Source organism: Danio aesculapii, chromosome 8 (genome assembly GCF_903798145.1).
Source record: "Danio aesculapii chromosome 8, fDanAes4.1, whole genome shotgun sequence".
Lineage (NCBI taxonomy): Eukaryota > Metazoa > Chordata > Actinopteri > Cypriniformes > Danionidae > Danio > Danio aesculapii.
In genome coordinates this window covers 10,768,645-10,788,257 of record NC_079442.1, presented here as the reverse complement: position 1 = coordinate 10,788,257, position 19,613 = coordinate 10,768,645, and the positions used below count along the sequence as shown (strand labels likewise).

The 19,613-nt window shown below is 33.8% G+C and overlaps 1 protein-coding gene across 1 annotated transcript; it reads right to left on the bottom strand.

Moving 5' to 3' along the window:
- Window positions 1–6,684: 6,684 nt before the first annotated feature.
- rfk (riboflavin kinase) lies at window positions 6,685–18,429 on the bottom strand. Its single transcript, XM_056463158.1, has 4 exons — window positions 18,056–18,429; window positions 13,579–13,730; window positions 11,473–11,575; window positions 6,685–11,382 (listed from the first exon to the last, which is right to left on the bottom strand). Exons 1-4 carry the CDS (start codon window positions 18,135–18,137, stop codon window positions 11,228–11,230), a joined length of 492 nt encoding a protein of 163 aa, XP_056319133.1. The 5' UTR covers window positions 18,138–18,429; the 3' UTR covers window positions 6,685–11,227.
- Window positions 18,430–19,613: the final 1,184 nt, after the last annotated feature.

Below are 19,613 nucleotides of genomic sequence, written 5' to 3'. Positions count from 1 at the left end.
ATTATAATATAAAGAAATTGAACTTAAAGAGATGGTGCAGCAAACAGCACACATTATAAAGTGATGGAGACCCATTCTCCAATTTGTTGGGTAAAACACGACCACAGAAAATAAGATCAAGAAGGCTATTCCAGAGTTTGGGGGCATAAATGAGAAGGCTCAACCTCCTTTAGTAGACGTTGCTATTCTAGGTACTACCCAGCTTCAAATACTTCACTTTTGAGGATGGGCCCACGTTTGTGCTATGCCACTGGGCCTACTTATGTTGACACAGTGCTGCTACACACATAGGCTATTTTTACACTCAATTATGTTGTATACGAAATATGTCTTAAAGGGCACCTATGGTGAAAAATCTACTTTTCAAGCTGTTTGGACAGAAATGTGTGTAAGTATAGTGCATAAACTGTCATATTGGGGTGAAATAAACACACCCAGTCCTTTTTTTCAAATTTAACAACATAAAAACAGTGGACCAATTGGAGCGGTTTTCAGATCGACCGCAACTTTACGTAGGAGAGCGGTCCCCCCGCCCTCCCAAAATTGATTGACAGCTGCGCGCATTAACATGTCCGGTAGTCACGTGTATAATCATATCATCAAGAGAGGACGAGCGCAAAGTAGTCGGGAATAAAAGGTGTGTTCAATTCGCTAGGATCATCAATCATCATCAAATGTGATCAAGAGTGAGTTTCACAAGTTTAAAATGTTTTAAAACAGAGCATGTGTGTAATGAATTACAGCAATTCACTTCAGATTCACTTAATTAGCACAGCCGTGTGTCAGAACAATTATAAAGGAAGACGCTTCAATTGCGGTTTGTGGACGTTAAATCAGGTTTATTTTGTACATAACATAACATATATCCATACAGCAGTGGATATTACCAGTATCATGTCACATATGCGTGCAAAACATGTGCAAAGCTTAACGCGCTGTCTCTCTCTCTCCCTCTCTGTGTGTGTGTATGTGTCTGCGCTATGTGTTTGTGTGTATATGTATATATATATATATATATATATATATATATATATATATATATATATATTTAAAAGAGCAGATTTTTTAGATTTTTCAACATAATAGTTTTAAAGGGCACCTAGGTTACCCCTGTTTTCAGGTTTAATAGTCTTTTGTGTCTCCAGAATGTGTCTGTAAAGTTTAAGCTCAAAACACCCATCAGATTTTTATTCTAGGAGATTCTATTTCATACATTTTTGCACTAGGAGGCTCTTTTGTTGTACTGCACCTTTAAGGCTAGTCCTCCCCGCCTACCGTTTCTATGTGCCTTAAGTCTAGTTCACATTACATGATTTTAAGCCTGATTTGGAAGTTAACGAGCTCGCCGACAGATTGGGCTGTGATCGGGAAGAAATCTGCGGGTGCTCAGCGCTCGCCAGTCTTTATGTGTGAACTACTGAACAACGCATCAAAGAGGCTCGCTGAAGCGTCGCCGACACCTCGCAGACGGAAATCCAATATCTAGCATGCTGAATATTCCAGAGCAGTCGGCCGACTTGATCCCTTGATCCCGGTCAGATGTAGTGACTAGCTGCAGCCAATGAGAGAGCATATCAGCTTGAGCTGAATGGTCGTGTGCCCAGGAGATTAACAGAAATGTCTGTGATTAGCCAGAATGGGCATCGCCGCACTCGCTTCATTCTGCGTTAACACGGACATGAGAGTAGGCTATATTAACAGGGGAACTAGAATTCTGTAACTATTAGAATAACCATACTGCTCATTCTGACCATTCTCATATAAAACATCATAATATCACATCATATTTACATTCAAAGCTTCTATTGAGATATTAAAATTAAGCTCTGAATGTCTGTCATCATATTTGATGACACCATTACCTTAAAAAATATAATCTTTTTTGGTAATAAAACCTATAAATATGTAGTTAAGATACTAGAAGACGCAAAGCTCTGAGGCTCGCTTTCATTTTCACTTTCAAACAGGAGCCATTTCCCTGCACAGAATATACTGTTTTGAAAGATATATCTGAAGTAAATTTATGTTTTTGCTATCAGAGAGTTATGTTTATGTTGTTAAAAAAATGCACGCATATTTAAAGTCACAGTGAAAAGTAGCAGACATGTATGCAGTCATTTTGACCAATATGGTAATTAAAGGTAGAAATGCTCAGTTCTTTACTGTTTTGTAATTTAAAAAATAACAATTTTAGAAAGAAACACACAGATATTCCGGAAACGTCAGGGTGTTAGATATGTTAGTTTTATTTCAAAGAGTTATTAAATTACAAAAATTAAAAACTCTCTGTGTATCAATCCACTCGAACTTTGCAGGTGAGCGATTGATCCGCTGATGCATCAGCTGATTGACAATATTTTTAAATGCTTCCTTGAAAGCTTGAAATGATGTCAGTGATGTCATCAGCACACAAGCAGTGTTCAGCTTTTTCTGATGACTCCCTCAACATTTCATTGGCTGTGGTTTGGTAACTTGACTGAGCTGTTGGGGAACTAGTTGTTGTCAGATCTTGTAGTGTGTGACCCCCCTCTTGTGGATCATTTACATTGTGTCGCGTAGTGTGAACACCACAGAGATTAAAAGACACAAAATCAAGTCATGTAGTGTGAACAGCACATCAATCTGCCGATGTTTAAAATCCTGTAGTGTGAACTAGGCATTAATTCAATTCAATTCAATTCAATTCAATTCATTGTGTCAAAGCAGCTTCACATATGTGACAGGATACAGGTTAATCTCCACTGCTGTATGGATATCTGTTATGTTAATGTACAAAATAAACCTGATTCAACGCCCACAAACCGAGATTGAAGCATCTTCTTTTATAATTGTTCTGACCAATGGTTCTGACACGTGGCTATGGTGATAAAGTAAAACTGAAGTGAATCGCTGTAACTCATTACACACATGCACTGTTTTAAAACATTTTAAACTTGTAAAACTCACTCTTCTTGATCACATTTGATGATGATTGATGATCCTAGCAAACTGAACAGACCTCTTATTCCCGGTTGCTTTACGCTCGTCCTCTCTTGTTGATATGAATATACACGTGACTACCGGAACATACTAATATGCAGCTGTCAGTCAATTCAGTGGGCGGGGGGACCACACTACTACGTAAAGTTGCGGCCGGTCTGAAAACCGCTCCAATTGGTCCACCGTTTTTATGTTGTTAAATTGAAAAAAAAAAAGCACTTATACCACCCCAATATGACGGTCTATACACTATATCTACACATATGTCTGTCCAGCTTGAAAAGTAAATTTTTCACCATAGGTGCCCATTAATAACTCATTTCTAATTGATTTATTTTATCCTTGCCATAATGACATTAAACAATATTTCATTAGATATTTTTCAAGACACTTCTATACAGCTTAGTGACTTTTAAAGGCTTAAGTAGGTTAATAAGGTTAACTAGGCAGGTTAGTGTAATTAGGCAAGTTATTGTATAACGATGGTTTGTTCTGTAGACAGTCGAAAAAAATTTGCTTAAAGGGGCTAACAATTTTGACCTTAAAAAGGTTCAAAATTAAAAACTGCTTTTATTCTAGCCAAAATAAAACAAATAAAGACTTTCTCTAGAAAAAAAAAATACTATCCGACATACTGTGAAAATGTCCTTGCTCTGTTGAACATCATTTGGGAAATATTTAAAAAAAGAAAAGAAAAAAAAATAGGGGGGCTAATAATTCTAACTTCAACTGTATATATGTTATGGTCACTGGTCTAAAAAAAACTGTGATTTCTCATATCTTTATATTCACAGTTTATTAATACTGCTCAAGTGTGCCATTATTTACTGACACAACATATTTTGTACAAACATATAACTGATGTAAATGACAAATATGAACGTTGCAATCGATTAAGTGTACACACTCAAATCTAAGTGTATGACCACTTTATAAATGAGGCCCCAGGTGTCCAGATTAGGGACATGGGAGAGGTGGGGGGTATTTATTATGTCGTATGTTGTTTTATATCAAATAACATTATATTAGAGTATAGAAAGGGCTCACCTGGTGTATAATACCTTGAGTTTTTTTTTAAATGGCATGGTGGTTCGCTAAACTCCAAAACAAAAAAATGTCTTATGTAATTGTTGAAGAGAGTTTGAAGAGAGAAATTGCTGCTTGAAAACAGCATTAGCCTGGTTCAGGTATTCTCTATCTGAAAGTGTATCAGTTATTAAAGAGGCATCATACCGATCAAAAGTACACTGTGAGGTACCACAAGGTTCAGTTCTTGGTCCCTTACTTTTTACGTTGTAAATACTACCGCTAGTCATATCATTTATGCATGAAGTTAGTATCCACTGTTATGTTGATCATACACAACTTTATATCTCCTCTCAACCTGATAATTTGTACACGAAATTAACAGATTTTATAGCTGACATTAAAAACTAGATGACTAAAAACTTCTTATAACTAAATTCAGATAAAACTGAGGTCTTGCTTGTTGGCCCCAAAAACCTCACACGCAAAATTGATTTTTGATAGCAACCTGTCATTTGAAGGCCAGATTTCAAGCATCAAAAATGTTGCCAAACTTCAACATATGCTATCAATGTCTATTGCAGAAAAGTTTATTCATGCTTTCATGACCTCTCTGTTAGACTCTTGTAATGCATTACCAAGTTGTTGCCCTGTAGGCCTAATTAACAAACTTTAGTTGGTTCAAAATGCAGCTGCTAAAGTACTATCTAAAACAAAAGAAATTTGATCGTATTACTCTGCTTCTTTCATCACTGCATTGACTCCCTATTAAATACAAGGTGTCTGCAGGTTGCACCAAGTTAAATTTAAGACTTTTTAATACATTTTTAAGACTCGTAAAAGGCTAAATGCTAAGGAATTTTTCAAATGGTCCAGATGGTAAAGAATTTTATTTGCCCTATCAAAAAAAATATATATATATTATTTAAAAAAATTAATAAAACAATATTTTTAAAAAAATAAATTAACAAATAAAACAACAAATAAATGAATAATAGAACATTTATATTTTAGATATTTCTTAGCAAAATATTTTAAATTGTGTAAAAAAACAAGCAAGCTCTACTTGTATCTACTTTTTTCCAACATAAACATTCTTTTAACTAAAATTTAAAAAAGGACAAATGATTTAGAAGTTTAAAAAATACATAAAACTAAATCTATGCACAGGAATCTGTCCAGGTCAGTGTCCTCAGCAGTAAATACATGAAACACTTTTAAACAAATGTTAAGAAAATTATCATAATTATCATAATCATAATTAAACTTTTATGATAAATAGTTAAAAGTTATCTTTTTAATAAAAAGTTTAACGTTTTATTGGGATGGATTGTTGGTGATTGCATGGTTGTTGGACAGATTGGGTGGCAATACATGAACAAAGGAAAATTAAGACCCCGTGGACACCCTGTAAATATTATAACATTAAAATTTTCTGACTACTTACAAAGCCCTGAACGGCTTAGCTTCCCAGTATTTAAGGGAGCTCCAGTTGTATTACAGCCCCTCATGTCCACTATGCTCAGTTAATTCTGGACAATTGATTATTCCTAGATTATCAAAATCAACTGTGGGTGTTAGATCATTCTCATATCTGGCAACTAAACTCTGAAACAGCCTTCCTAGCACTGTTCCGGAGGAAGGCACACTCTGTTAGTTTAAAACTAGATTTAAAACACAACTCTTTGCATTACCATACACCTAAAACACAAATGCTTTGAAATCCAAATCCTCTAAAGGATTTAGGTTCAATTAATTACACACACACACACACACACACACACACACACACACACACACATATATATATATATATATATATATACATATATATATATATATATATATATATATATGTATATATATATATGTATATATATATATATATATATGTATATATATATATATGTATGTATATATATATATATCTGTATATATATATGTATATATATATATATATATATATATATATGTATGTATATATATATATATATATATATATATATATATATATATGTATATATATATATGTATATATATATATATGTATATATATATATATGTATATATATATATATATATATATATATATATATATATATATATATATATATATATATATATATATATATATATATATATATATATATATATATATATCTTTAGGTGCCTAGACTGCAGCTCTGCACAATAAGTTTGGCCAGAGGTGAAATGGTTGTGCCCAACTGAGCCTGGTTTTACTTTTTTTTTTTTTTTCCTTCACTTTCATCAACTAGTGAAGTTTGTTCCTCGCCACTGTCATCACTGACTTGCTTGGTTTGGGACTTGTGAAACTGCGCATCAGTGGATTTGCTCTTCAGTCTTTGGACTTTCACCAGTGAAATGTAAACTACACTGAAAAGAACTAAACTGAACATCATCTCTAAAAACTCAACTGAATTTGTTTCAGTTTACTAGAACTTCTATGTTAAGTTGTTTGACACAATCTACTTTATAAAAACACTATAGAAATAAGATGGATTTATTTAAATTATGGTTAAGTGATAAACACTTTCACTCTGTTCCTCTCAGTGTCCCTTTATATTAATTATAGAGATCAATGGTTCTTGAGATCAAAAATATAATTAAGAACAGTGTGGGAAAAAAAAAAAAAAAAAAAACACAAGAAATGACACATAATTGTCAAGGTAAAGTAGTTTTAAGTAATTTTAGGCAGCAATAATTACAACTGTTTTCCTGCAAATTCCAGGAGGTACTGGTCGAGCAGACAAAACAGCCACAGACAGTATATTAACAAATACAAATGAGTAACTGCATTTGATTGATGGTTGATAAGTGAAAAAGGAATAAAACAGCAAAAAAAAAGCAAAAAACAAATAGCCTAACTATTGGGGGTGTGACGAGAGGCTTATTCCACGAGAAGAGACAAGAGTAGAGATTGGGTGTAAACACGAAATGGAAAATAGTATTTTATTCAACTGAAAAAAACAACTATTTAGGTGCTTTTTTAAAATTAACTTAAGAATGTTAAATTACTCTTTTTAATAAATTTTATGCTGTAAAGGACATATTTTGAAATTATATGAATGGAAAATATTGTATATATAATTTTAAATAGTAGCAATATATTTGCTAATATATGAATGGAAAACTTTAAATCACAAACTGCATAAAAATGTAGGTGTTTTTTTATCAACTTGTAATGAATGTTATTTTACTTCTATTTTAAAGAATGATGCCATAAATACTGACTGGCTTATCCCTTGTACAATTTCATATGAGAAATCAACCTCTTTTCAACAAATTGAACTTTTTTTTTATTATGTATATGATCATGTAATTTTCAGCAGTCTTAATTTCATTTTGCGAAATTTCATGCCCCTGCAACGAACTCTGAGCTACTGAATGTGAGTATGAAGCAGGGACTCACATAAGAGAGTTGCTATAATGAAGTTTGAGCGCACATCGAATGACAAGAAAACGTTGGCTTTTCAAAGACAGCATAAAAGTGTGTTCGATGATGATGACAGGTGTGTTAAGTCTCCAGGATTTCCCTATGTGTGTGCGCTTAGAGATGTTTGTGTCTGTAGTCCTTTACTGACTTAGCAAATTTTGAGATTAGTGTCAAACAGCCTGACACTATGGCTTATCCTGTCACAAAATGCTGCTAAAAGTCCTACACTGCGGTAATAGTTTGATTACAAGTTTGAACTTGTCTGTACTGCACTTCAATAATGCAACTTAAATAGGAATACTCCACATATCTTAATTTGAGTTGCGTTTGCAACGAGTATGACTTCAAGCATATCTAAAGTGCTATTCCATCGCATGGTCATGAGCTGTAGCAGCCTTTGCTTTTGGACAGGACAACCTTTGAACTCCAGTGAAAAAAAAAATCAGTTACATCACATGCACCCAAGCAAATGAGTAAACACCCCAGGTTGCCAGGTGTGTGCAAAGCACTTGATGTGCGGCTTAAATCCAATTCTGACTCTTCAGTGCCAAATTCACCTTCACACTCCATCATAACATCACAACTCATGAGACTTTTCACCTCGAAGAGATATCTCACCACAATTTAGTCTCACGAGATCTCGTAGCCAAAGATCTCATCACACCATTATCTATAACAATAGATAAAATATGTGAAACAATGTCATAAAAAACATGGTATAGAAAAAATAAATTGAAAAATGTTCAGTAAACCTAAAATTACAATTTCCCTGGTATGCCATGACTATCACTTTTATGTATGAGAAATACATAAAACTCCATGACTTGAATATGAACTCAACATTTTGAAAAGGACCTTTAAAATTTCATGATATTCCAGAAATGCCATAACCTGTGGGAACCCTGCCTAAGCTTATGAAGTCTATAAAGTAACAGAACCTCTTTATTCAAATAACTGTGTCGTAGCTAGAGAAGTAGACGCCTGTTTGGTTTCATTTCTCTCTTTTTCTTCTTAGAATTGCATTTTAGATTATTTTATCATATAGTTATCTGTTGGCCAACTACAACCAAACAAAGTTCCAAGTGGGATTTTGAGTGACAAGAGGCTGCTCTGGTTGCAACAGCAGTAGAATATTTCCAGTTTGAGTTGTTTAACCACTGAAATAATTTTAGACATTAAGGTTGAAAAACTACATAGTATTGCTTTAATTAAACACACATTATCAAACAAATTAAGTCCTTCAGGCTTGTTTGAAAAACATGTTGAGAAGGGTTGGCATTAAACTGCAGTGTTGTGGCTATTCAGGAAAAAAGTTTAACACCCCCTTGGTAAATTCAACCAGAGTAAAAGGGAGAAAAGGCAGTTGTTATTTTCCATAAAGAATTAGTACAAACACAAATGAAGAATATGGCAATTGTTTGATATTTAGAGCTTCAGTACATAATTAAACATTTAACTCCATTAGGATTAATTTAAGTGATTACATTGAAACAATGGCTGAGGACAACCATACATTATTATACTCACATTTACATCAATCGTCGTTTTATTTCTAAAATAAATAAATAAATACATTTTCCTAAAAGAGGACAAAATGCTAATTCTGACTATTGTTTGATTGTTTTATTCATTTAAAAGTCTCTAAATAGAAGACAACAGACTCCATCTTGACAGAAAAATAAATAAATGTTAAAAAAAAAAAAATCACTCTGTAGTTTTTTTTTGTTCTCAATCTAGAGGTGTTATGTATTAAGGTTTGTTATATGCACTTTTCCTTTCCTTTCGCAACTGACAGCAAATAGGTGCAAAAAAAATATTTTTTGTTGTTCAATCAGTAGTTTAGATGACCTTTCCTCTTTTTCCTCTGAACAAAAATGTTTTTCTTTAATGATACACTGACTTGGACATTTTTGCTCCAACTAAAACTCAGAATGTTTCTTTTGCATGCACATGTCCTTGGTTTAATGACAAATTGCATCTGAAGAAGATGTGTAGTGTCGCAAACTGGATTGTAAGTGGGGTTGTTCTGGTCTGTCACTCTTTTAACAGGCTTGGAAAATTTATTTGGATCAGTTGAGATGGGCATTGGATCGGCAGCAACATCCTATTTTTCTCAGATAATGATGATAATTATAAAAATCCTACATAGAAAAAAAATGTTCAACATATTTAACAGTCTATTGAAAGATGACACTGGTAAGTCACCCACAACATGAGCTCAGAAATGTAGCGATTTTTGTATCTTTTTTTTAGATTAAAAATCATTAATGTCCGTAAGGATATCCTAAGCACTTTAAGATCATGTTTAAAGAGGTCTTACAGAAACACAAAGTTTTTTTTGAAACATCCATTTTTAACCTTAGCTTTGTTAATTCCAACTTCCTTTGTGCACAGGTATCACATAACAAGGATTCCACTTGCATACTTGATCCCTTGCCTTCTAATGTATTTAAACCCTGTTTTGGCTATTTATGCTCTGTGGTTCTTCCAATAATAAATGGTTCTCTGTCTGGTATTGTGCCAGTTTCTGTTTTCCTCTCTTAAAAAAAAGCATAACAGTGATCCACACAATCTCAATTTCCGTCCAATTTAACAACTTACGCTTATTGCAAAAATACTGCAATAAACGGTTTTGTCCCAACTGCATGACCATTAAGTGGTTAACTTGTTTAAGCTCTTTCACTCTGTCTTTGGTATATCTGGAAATGCCCTTGGCATTTACTTTTCAGGGCATAGTCCATTTGGTTTAATGGATGGTTTTAGGCAAACTGCATTTCTGAAATTAAGTTATGGATGGCAAACAATTATTTGTGTTTAAACAGCTCTGAAACTGAAGTGATGCTCCTTGGTTCCCCCCACCAATTGTGTCAAGCAGCTTCTATAGATCTCACAATTGATGGTTTCAACCTTGAGATCCATACTAAATAAAAGAAAAAAATGTCATCTTAGATCATTTGAGAACTCCTTCTTTCATCTTAAGAACATTGCACATATTTTCACCATGTTGTCCTATTCTCTTTTGTTTTTTTTCACAAATGGACAATTGCAAAGCTCTCCTTGCTGGGTCTCCAAATCATCTCTTAACAAATTGCAATATCTGCAGAATTCAGCAGATAGCATTTTACCTGGGCAGTGGGTAGATGAGCATATTTCCCCAACATTACCGAAGTTTGCACTGGCTGCCTGTGAAGTACCACATAGATTTAAATTTTAACTTAGAAAGCTTTGCATAAACTTGCACCGCAATATTTTGCTGATCTTTTAACACCCAACACTACTATCAGAATTTTGCAATCTTCTCAGCATGGTCTCCTAGTTGTTCCTAAAACGTGTCTGTGATCCAGGGGCAACAGGGCTTTTTCTTATTATGCCCTGACACAGGAATTCTGTTCCAGTTGACCCTAGGAATGACTCTTTTTTAATATTTAAAACTTTTTGTTTAGAATTGCTTTTAATTAATGTCTTCTTTTACTGTTTTTCTTTTATCATTGTATTATCTTTTAAGTATGTTGTCTTGATTTGTATGTAAAGCACTTTGAGGAATACCTATTAAAAAGGCATAAAATAAATGTATTATTATTATTATTATTATATCCTTCTTGTTGAATTATAAACAAACACAGCATTATACACAGAATTATAAACAAAGCACATACTGATGATTCTATGTGAACGTAGATATATGCTGTCTGCTCCATAAAGGGAAAAAATATTTGTACGAGAAAAAAATTGTATGAAAAAAAAACAACAAGCAATAAACAGAGATGATCATAAAAGTGAGTGTTGACCATTCAAGATCTGATTAGATGTTGTGGATACTGAAGTCTTGAAGAAATTATCCTCTTTCAGTTTCAAGTGCTCGGGTAGATCCAGCTTTTTCTTTGCTTCCTCAATGTCATTATGAATTGCTGTTATTAGCTCATCTGTGAGAAAGAAATTTGATAAAGTTTTAATAGGTTTGTTTGTGTAAATAGTTTGACACCACTGACATAATTGTATGCAGTTTGTCTTACCAAGTGATGTAAATCCCCTTTCAGGGCGAATGTAGCCAGCCATAGCCACACTCAATATATGACCATAGAAATCTTCCTTAAACGTGTGGATCACATGTGCTTCCTGCCACAAAAAAAAAACACCATATGTGACATCAGACACATGATGCACTGTCCATCTGCATCACTATTAAAGAGCCTCTATTATCATTTTTTTGAAAATTACCATCTATGCAGTGTGTAACACAGCTCTAAGTGAATGGAAACATCCAGCTGAGGTTTAAATCTGAAAGCGCACCGTGAACCATGTTATTGATTCTTTTAAGTCAACTCAGAGTTAGATGAATGATTCATCCTTTGTTCAAATATGAAGTGCCGAATCTAGTAAAATCTGAACCGCCTGCAAGGGATCATGAGCTTAATCATGATGTGAAGATTACTATCACTGAAAGATGGCCAGACATGTGGCTGTGGGGAATAAAAAGTTAAAGTTCATTTTCACAATACCACAGTGCGGTGTTTGTTCCTGTCATTTTTCTGATGATTGATACACCCTGCAATGTGGGATTTGCCAGCCGGTTGTTATTAAAGGAAGGATCAGCAAAGACTATGGGACTTTTTCCAAACTGTTACACATTTTATATGGAACAGTTTCTTCTTCCTCTAGATCCTGTAAGCGTTTCTCCTTCCTACAGAACACATAAGTGTGATTAAAATTGTTGTCTCGTTTTCTGTAGTTTGCAAAATATGTATTTAATTGTGTTGTAACTTGTAAGCACGGCTTGTTAACATTTATCCACGTTGAAAACGTGACTTCCTTTACTGATTTAAATGCGTTTTGTGCTTGCAATCCTCTGTCGTTTGTCATTGTTATGGCCACCATCAGCTGTTCTTACTGTGCGTTCACACCAAAGGTGGTGAGAGCGTCACAGGTCGCTCTGGCCGCCATGTCGACGACGCTGTCTACCTTCAGCTCCGGCAGCGAAAGTGTCAAAATTCGCTACATTTAGCTCGTATTTACAGGGGCTGTTGCAGCATATCATATCAGTTATATTCTTGCATAAAACATGCTTTCTAGCATGAAAATGTTGCAAACTTTTTAGCAAATTCATTTAGCACTGGAAGATCAAGTTGCATGTGGTGTGGCTTTGCTCCACTTGATTATACAATATGTCTATATGTCTGAAATATCCAGAAGCAGCAGTACTGTTTTGTACACAGCGCATGAGATGCCCGCTTTTTTTAAAGAAAAATATATACAACATTAATGCACATCAGTAACTCACGAGCAACTTATTTATTGCATGTTCCTGTAAGAAAACATTGCAAATAATTTGAAATCCGGCGACCGCAATAATAACCCTTGGGAACAACTGTGGTCGGAACCAAAGTTCACAGTGACTGTGCTCTCTGGACTCTTCTAAAGCGATGGACTTCTTCATTCCAATTGCTTGCCGCAGAACCGCGTCATAGCTCATTACCATAAAGTTAACTAGATTTCAACTCTCCTCGACGTCCACACTGGCGAAGATGTGCCGCGCTGCTCCTCGCCGCTGGCTCTCACTGAAAATAAATGATTTCCGGCTACTTTGATGCTCTCGCCGCTTTTGGTGTGAACGTATGCTTACACACATGCAGCATGGTCAATTTTCAAAATAGTTCAGCTTTTGCCACATTGTTATTACTTGGGGTTGTGGTTAAGAATAGATTATTTGCTTGTGTTCAACTGCACTGCTTTAATGCACTTCCGCATTGGGTTCACACATAAACTCTGTGCTACTTCATGACCGTGATGGGTGTTTCTCTCCGTCTAATGCTGAAAGCAGTCAACAAATCACAACAGACAGGGTCATTGGATAAATCACTGCAGATTAGCATCACGCAAAGGAGCAGTTTGGGAACAAATGAATCACTGAACAAATTATATGGGAGTTGCTGGGATAACTTGGTAAAAATAAATGCATATTATAAGACAATGAAAGTGTTTTTTGACCTTGCGTGCATATCAGCCTGTTGTTGGAGACTCTTTTATAATGCATAATAGGGGCTTTTTAAATAATATACAATGAATTCTAACATCTCAATTTCTCTTGAGTTTGCACCCTAGAAAGATTCATATGTACATACCATGGACTTTTTTTTGTTTTTGTAGTAAGGGTTCCAGCCAATGCTCATTACCATCTTGTGAATATCTCCATTATCAAGACGTGCCCAACCGTAGTAGATGCCAGTGCTGATGTCAGTGGGGAGACTGTCCACAACTGACTCTGGGAAATTTGCTAAGTAAGAAATGGAAAGAAATTCAATTCATATGTATGTCTATTAGGGGTGGGAATCACAGGTTAACTCACGATATGATATTATCACGATATTTTGCCCCTAATATTGAAACATAACAATATCAGGGATTCTGTGATATACTGATTTATCACAAAAAAATCTTATATCACGATATTTGTAAATGAATAAGAAAAAAGTTATAAGATTCATTTCTTTTATTAACAGCACATGTTTTATAGAATTGCAACAATGTAAAACAAGCACACAGCTGTTAAACAAGCTGAAAAATTCTGATGTGCAGAAAGACGTTTGTGATAAAAAGGGACACATTTCTAAATGAGTCACAGCAGAATCTCAATTTTGTGGAATACACATTTAAGAAAACACCGTCAAAATAGAAATGTATTGCTTTCTAGTTTTATGTAAACTTACACTTATCACAACTTTGCCAACTTATTTGATGTATTTTATGCTTAGCCCTGGTTTATTTTTAATCATGCAAAATCCCACTAGAAGAATATTTTTACTTTAAGAACAGTAACTGATCAGAATGCTCAAAGAGGTGAGCACTTATAATGTCTCCTGGTTTGGTTTCTCATATTTCTAACAACTTGGTGTCGTGTCCCAAACAGAGACTTAAATCAAAAAAAAATTTCAACAACTTGGTGCCGAGACCCAGATAGAGGCTGAGTGCGTGCTCACAGTTGCCTTTGAACCATGCCGAAGCACACTTGTCCCCCCTCCCCGACGGCCTGCACTCACACTGCTTTTACCTCGATGATGCAACTGTTCCATTTAACAGGAAGAGAAGTGCTCTCACTCAGCACAGACATTGTTATAGTTATATCATTCATTCATTTTCTTTTCAGTTTAATCCCTTTATTAATCTGGTGTCGCCACAGCGGAATGAACCCGAAGGAAACCCACACGAACATGGGGAGAACATGCAAACTCCACACAGAAATACCAACTGACCCAGATGAAGCTTGAACCAGCGACCTTCTTGCTGTGAGGCGAGAGCACTACCTACTGCGCCCCTGTTTTAGTTATATCATTTTGGTTTATTATTAGTCGTTTGGGATACAGTGACACACAATACAAATTCTGCCGATGCATATGCATAGATTTTGAAATGTGTATTTTGAATCGCGAATCATTTCTCTTTGTCATAATCAATTTCATATATAAGAAACAACGATTATCAATTATAAATCAATGCAAAATGTAAAAAAAAAAAAAAAAAAATCAGGTGGAAATACACTTTTTCGCTGATCTGCTTTTATACCAGAAATGCGCAAATGCTATATACATTACATTGTATCCCAATAACACACATTAACAAACTTTTTTATTTTAAAAGAAGTTTATGTCCTAGCTGTAATGATGATAACACTAAAGTTTCTATTTTAGAATCGGTTATTTCTGCAATGTCTAAGCTGAAAAAAATACATCAAATAATAACATTACATGCTTACCTTAATATAGTCTATACAGGATTTTATTGCAGAGAATGTTCACGGAACTACAGAGAATGCATTTCTTAAAATATAATAATAATTAAAAAACATTGTACAGTCACACACTTTGCTCTCCCATTATTGTCAGTAGGACTTTCTATATTTAGCTAACTTTAAAACCTTTGTTAAAAATAAATTGCTAAGACTACGAATTTATTAAAAACTCCAATCCCAAGGTTAAAAACCTCAAAAAAATAAAATTATCAACATTTAAGTTTGTTAATTTGAGAGTTATGAAACGTACATACAACTATATTTTTGTGCAGACAATACTGTATTCTATAATACTGTTTTCTATAAAAAAAACTGTACTCTTTGATTCTATTCTTTTCCAATTTAAAGAGCAGCATGAAAAACAATCTGGGGTGTAAAACAGTTTGGATTTGCGTTTATTGGATATGTATGATCCATTATAGCCAGAGCTGCTGCTGACCAAAATGGTGCCCTATGCAGACTTTTTCTGTGGTCCCCCCACAAGGGAAAAAAGCAAACACACACTCATATGTATTTAAACGTGAATTTATTTATTGAGATATACAAATACACACTGAAAAATTATACTTTCAAATATTAAAATCTGTACAATACAAAATAATAATTTACATAAAATTAAACATTGACATGTCTTCATTTACAAAAGGAAAGGAATACAACCCTCTCTGTACCTGCAAAGCTAATAGATGGACAGCCTGCAGTGCAGCATCCTGTGTCCGTATCTGTGCAGCTGCTGGATGATGCCACCTCATCTTCTTTTGTGACAAATATCTGCATCGAACCCACAGAACAATGCAGAAGAAATTCGTCATTAAAAACAGACTAATGACACACCATTAAGATATATAATTACATTCCAAATGCGGATTTAACTTACACTATAATCTATGGTAACAAAAACTGACCTTTGGTGTCAGTATAAATCAAACCATTTGTCAGTTTTTTTTTTATTTATTTATATAGTGTGCTTTTAAACAAACAGTTAATATAAACATTCAGCAAAAAACATAGAAGAGTCCATGCAATAAAAATGGTTTATGGCACATGGCTTATTAGTACAGTGATTAGACTAACTTTATACTATTGATAATAAATGATACATACAGTGAAATAAATGTGCAATGCATGTGTATGGTGTGAAAATCGAACTGTCACGTATTGCTCAAATTAGTAATAATAATAATAATGGCTTGGTTTATTACAAAGAGTCATCGTTCAAAACACAATGCATAGCAGCAAAGCAAGAAATTATATTACATAAACTGAATGTAAACACCTACAATTCAGGCAGATTTGATGGAGTTGAGGCTAATTAAATGTTAATTAGCCTCAATAATTTACTTGAACCAAGGATGTAATTTTAACCAAAAATAAAATGTTTTCTAGGTTTACGTACATACCTGAAAGTGATGCATGGGGTTCGTCTGGCTTTTTTCCTTCTTCTCAGCACCATACTGCTGTTGTCTTTTCCCAGACATAGCAACTACAAACATATGTGGGTCGGGGCACGAGCACGAAAAATAAAAAATAAATCACATCACACGTTTTTTTTGCATTCGCCATTAAAAGCATTTTTATCATATTTATCAACATGCTTTTATTTATACTCAGTTTATGTTATTATTTCTATATATCTTTTTTGAGCAACCAAAAGGGTGCCCACCCTGAAGTTGGTGCCCTATGTGTAGTGTGTATAGGGACTGGCGTTACTGATTGTAGCCTATATGATATTTAATTAATATAAAATATATTCAGTGACTGTGACATGAGTAGCTCTCGGACATCTTCTGTTTTTAAACAATAGCATATGAAATAATGTTGGAGACCCCTGATATAGAACCAAGATACAAAATTCATAGCAGTTTTTCAATGTAAAACGTTTGCCTGAATTGTATCAGTTTGTGATAGAGGAGCTGAAGCTCTAGTTGGCTCAGTCTGTCTGTTTCCTACATGTTCAGAAAATATATGCAGTGTTTACAATTAAACACTGATGTTTTATTGAATATATTGAATAGTTTTTTTCCAGCTTAAAATACATAAGTTCTAGTTCATCTTGTTGCTGAAAATGTGTTCAACTGGTCATGAAATTCCTGAAAAATTATTTTATTTACTCTAATGCAAAAGTTACTAAAAAGTAGGCTACAGAATTGAACATTTAAACAAAATCTAATTAAATTTCATTGTGAATCATTCATCGTTCAATCATTCTTGAATCAAATCAGAAAGCTATGTATTGTGAATAAAACTGTTTTGTTTTCTACTTAAAGGCTCACAGCCCTATATTCTACAGAAAATTTTGTTTTACTGTCTCTAGCCTTATCAGAAATATTACATTTACTTAATGTTTAAAATGTAGTCTGTGTTTTCTATATCACAAGAAATACACTATATAAATTAAATAAATATATAAAGTTCTACGAAGAAAGGTGCAAGTCAACTACATTGTGTTTATTTCTATTATCAGAAATCTGTCATATTTATGTCATGATTTCAAATAAAGCCTTTGGCATCACTGTTATGACCTTTATTTTCGGGGAATTAGAACAGAAACTAGAATTTAAATAGATTAAAACGTTACCTAATTTAGTGAGTATAAAATTATTGTCAACATTGTTTGATACCTTGTAGCAGACATTTTGTAAAATGATTTTTTCAACAGCACCATAATAAAAAAGTAACTAAATCATTATAAAATTACTATAAATTAATATTTATGTTGTCTAACTTGTATCACTTTGGGAGGCGATTTTTTTTAATTAATTTTCCATATACAAGACACAAATGAGGATCACTCATTATAGTGTTAATCTCACCTGTTGGGATGCCTAGGTCTTTGCTTCCTCGTCCGAATCCGCGGACAACCGGTCCCCGGAAAAAATATGGCAAACTCCTCATGCCGTTCTGTTAAAAGTGATTCAGTAATCCAGCGGTCAGTGCTGTTGCCGACAGTGATCCTGTAGATTCTAGACTCTTCTCTCTTATCTAATTCTTATCTAATGTCCCCAGGATACATTAGCTAATTTCCCTTCTATCCCATATATATTTCTATTCATATGCCATTATACACTGTTCTACCCCAGTAGTTTTGGATATCGAAACGTAACGAAGAGATCGGTAAACTGATTCTTACAAAATCTTTACCGGTTGGCAAGCTGTCTGTGTCATACTTTTTTTTTTATTTTGCTGGATGACCTTCACTTACGTATTTCCTTTCGGTAATTTCAGAGTAAGAGTCCTGTAATTTTAAACATATTTTTCCTTCATTAACATAATGAAATCATTTAGCTCGCACGACTTAGTCGTTAAAATAAATAAATAAAGGATGACAGGGATAAAAACGCCGCAGCCTATGAAAGTCAAGCTTGCAACGTTATTATTATTTAGCCAAAATTACTCTGCCCGCAGCAGCGGCCGGAAGTTAACGTTAACAAAGTTATTACAACAAATCAATTATTGTACAGCAATAATTACTATTTTTTTACATTATGGTGAGTGGTAGGTTTAGGGTTGGGTTGAGTGAAAACGTTAATATCTCTTGTAAACTGATCTCTGATAATGCTTCACGCTCATCTCTGAAGTGACCAGAAGGGGTCGCGATTTATCTGGATATGTATTATGAGACGAGTTTCTGCAACTTTTGTTTTTTGTTTTTGTTCATTGTGGTTGATTTTTATTGGATCCTAAATCTTTAAACTATCGATTATCTTATTAAAAAGGTAAAGCAATTACAAAAAAACTAGAGAGTAAAGTAGCCCTCATACTTACATGTTTTAATAAAGAGAAAAAGCGGCATTACAGTTTTCCAAGTAAGCTAAACGTGCACACATGCTATAACAATAAAGCACGAAGATGTTAATGGTTGGTTCTCATTGATCGGTGATATATATATATATTTTTTAATTTATATTTATAAATTTAAAATAGTAAAATAATTATTTAAAAATGTTAAAAGTATGATCAAATATTTTGCATTTAACTTATTAGTACAGTATCTGGTTTCAATATGTAAATGGAGATAAATTCCAATGGCTTAATGGCTCAAACTCTAAAGCATTTACCCCCAATTCACCGAGTTAGACAATAAAACACAACTTCAGTATTTATTAGGGAAAAAAAATTATTGTATCCTTCTAGTGGCACAATACATTAATGCCTGTCATAAAAAGAGAGAGCAGACCAATTAAAAAAAATAAATAAAAATCAGTGATGGCCTTGCACACACACACACACACACACACACACATACACATCTAGATTATTATAAATGCATCATTGTAAATATACAGATTAATATTGATTTTATTTTGGTTTTATCCTAAAATGTTGTTTGTTAAATGTACCGTTTATTCTGATCTATTATTTGTAGTGATA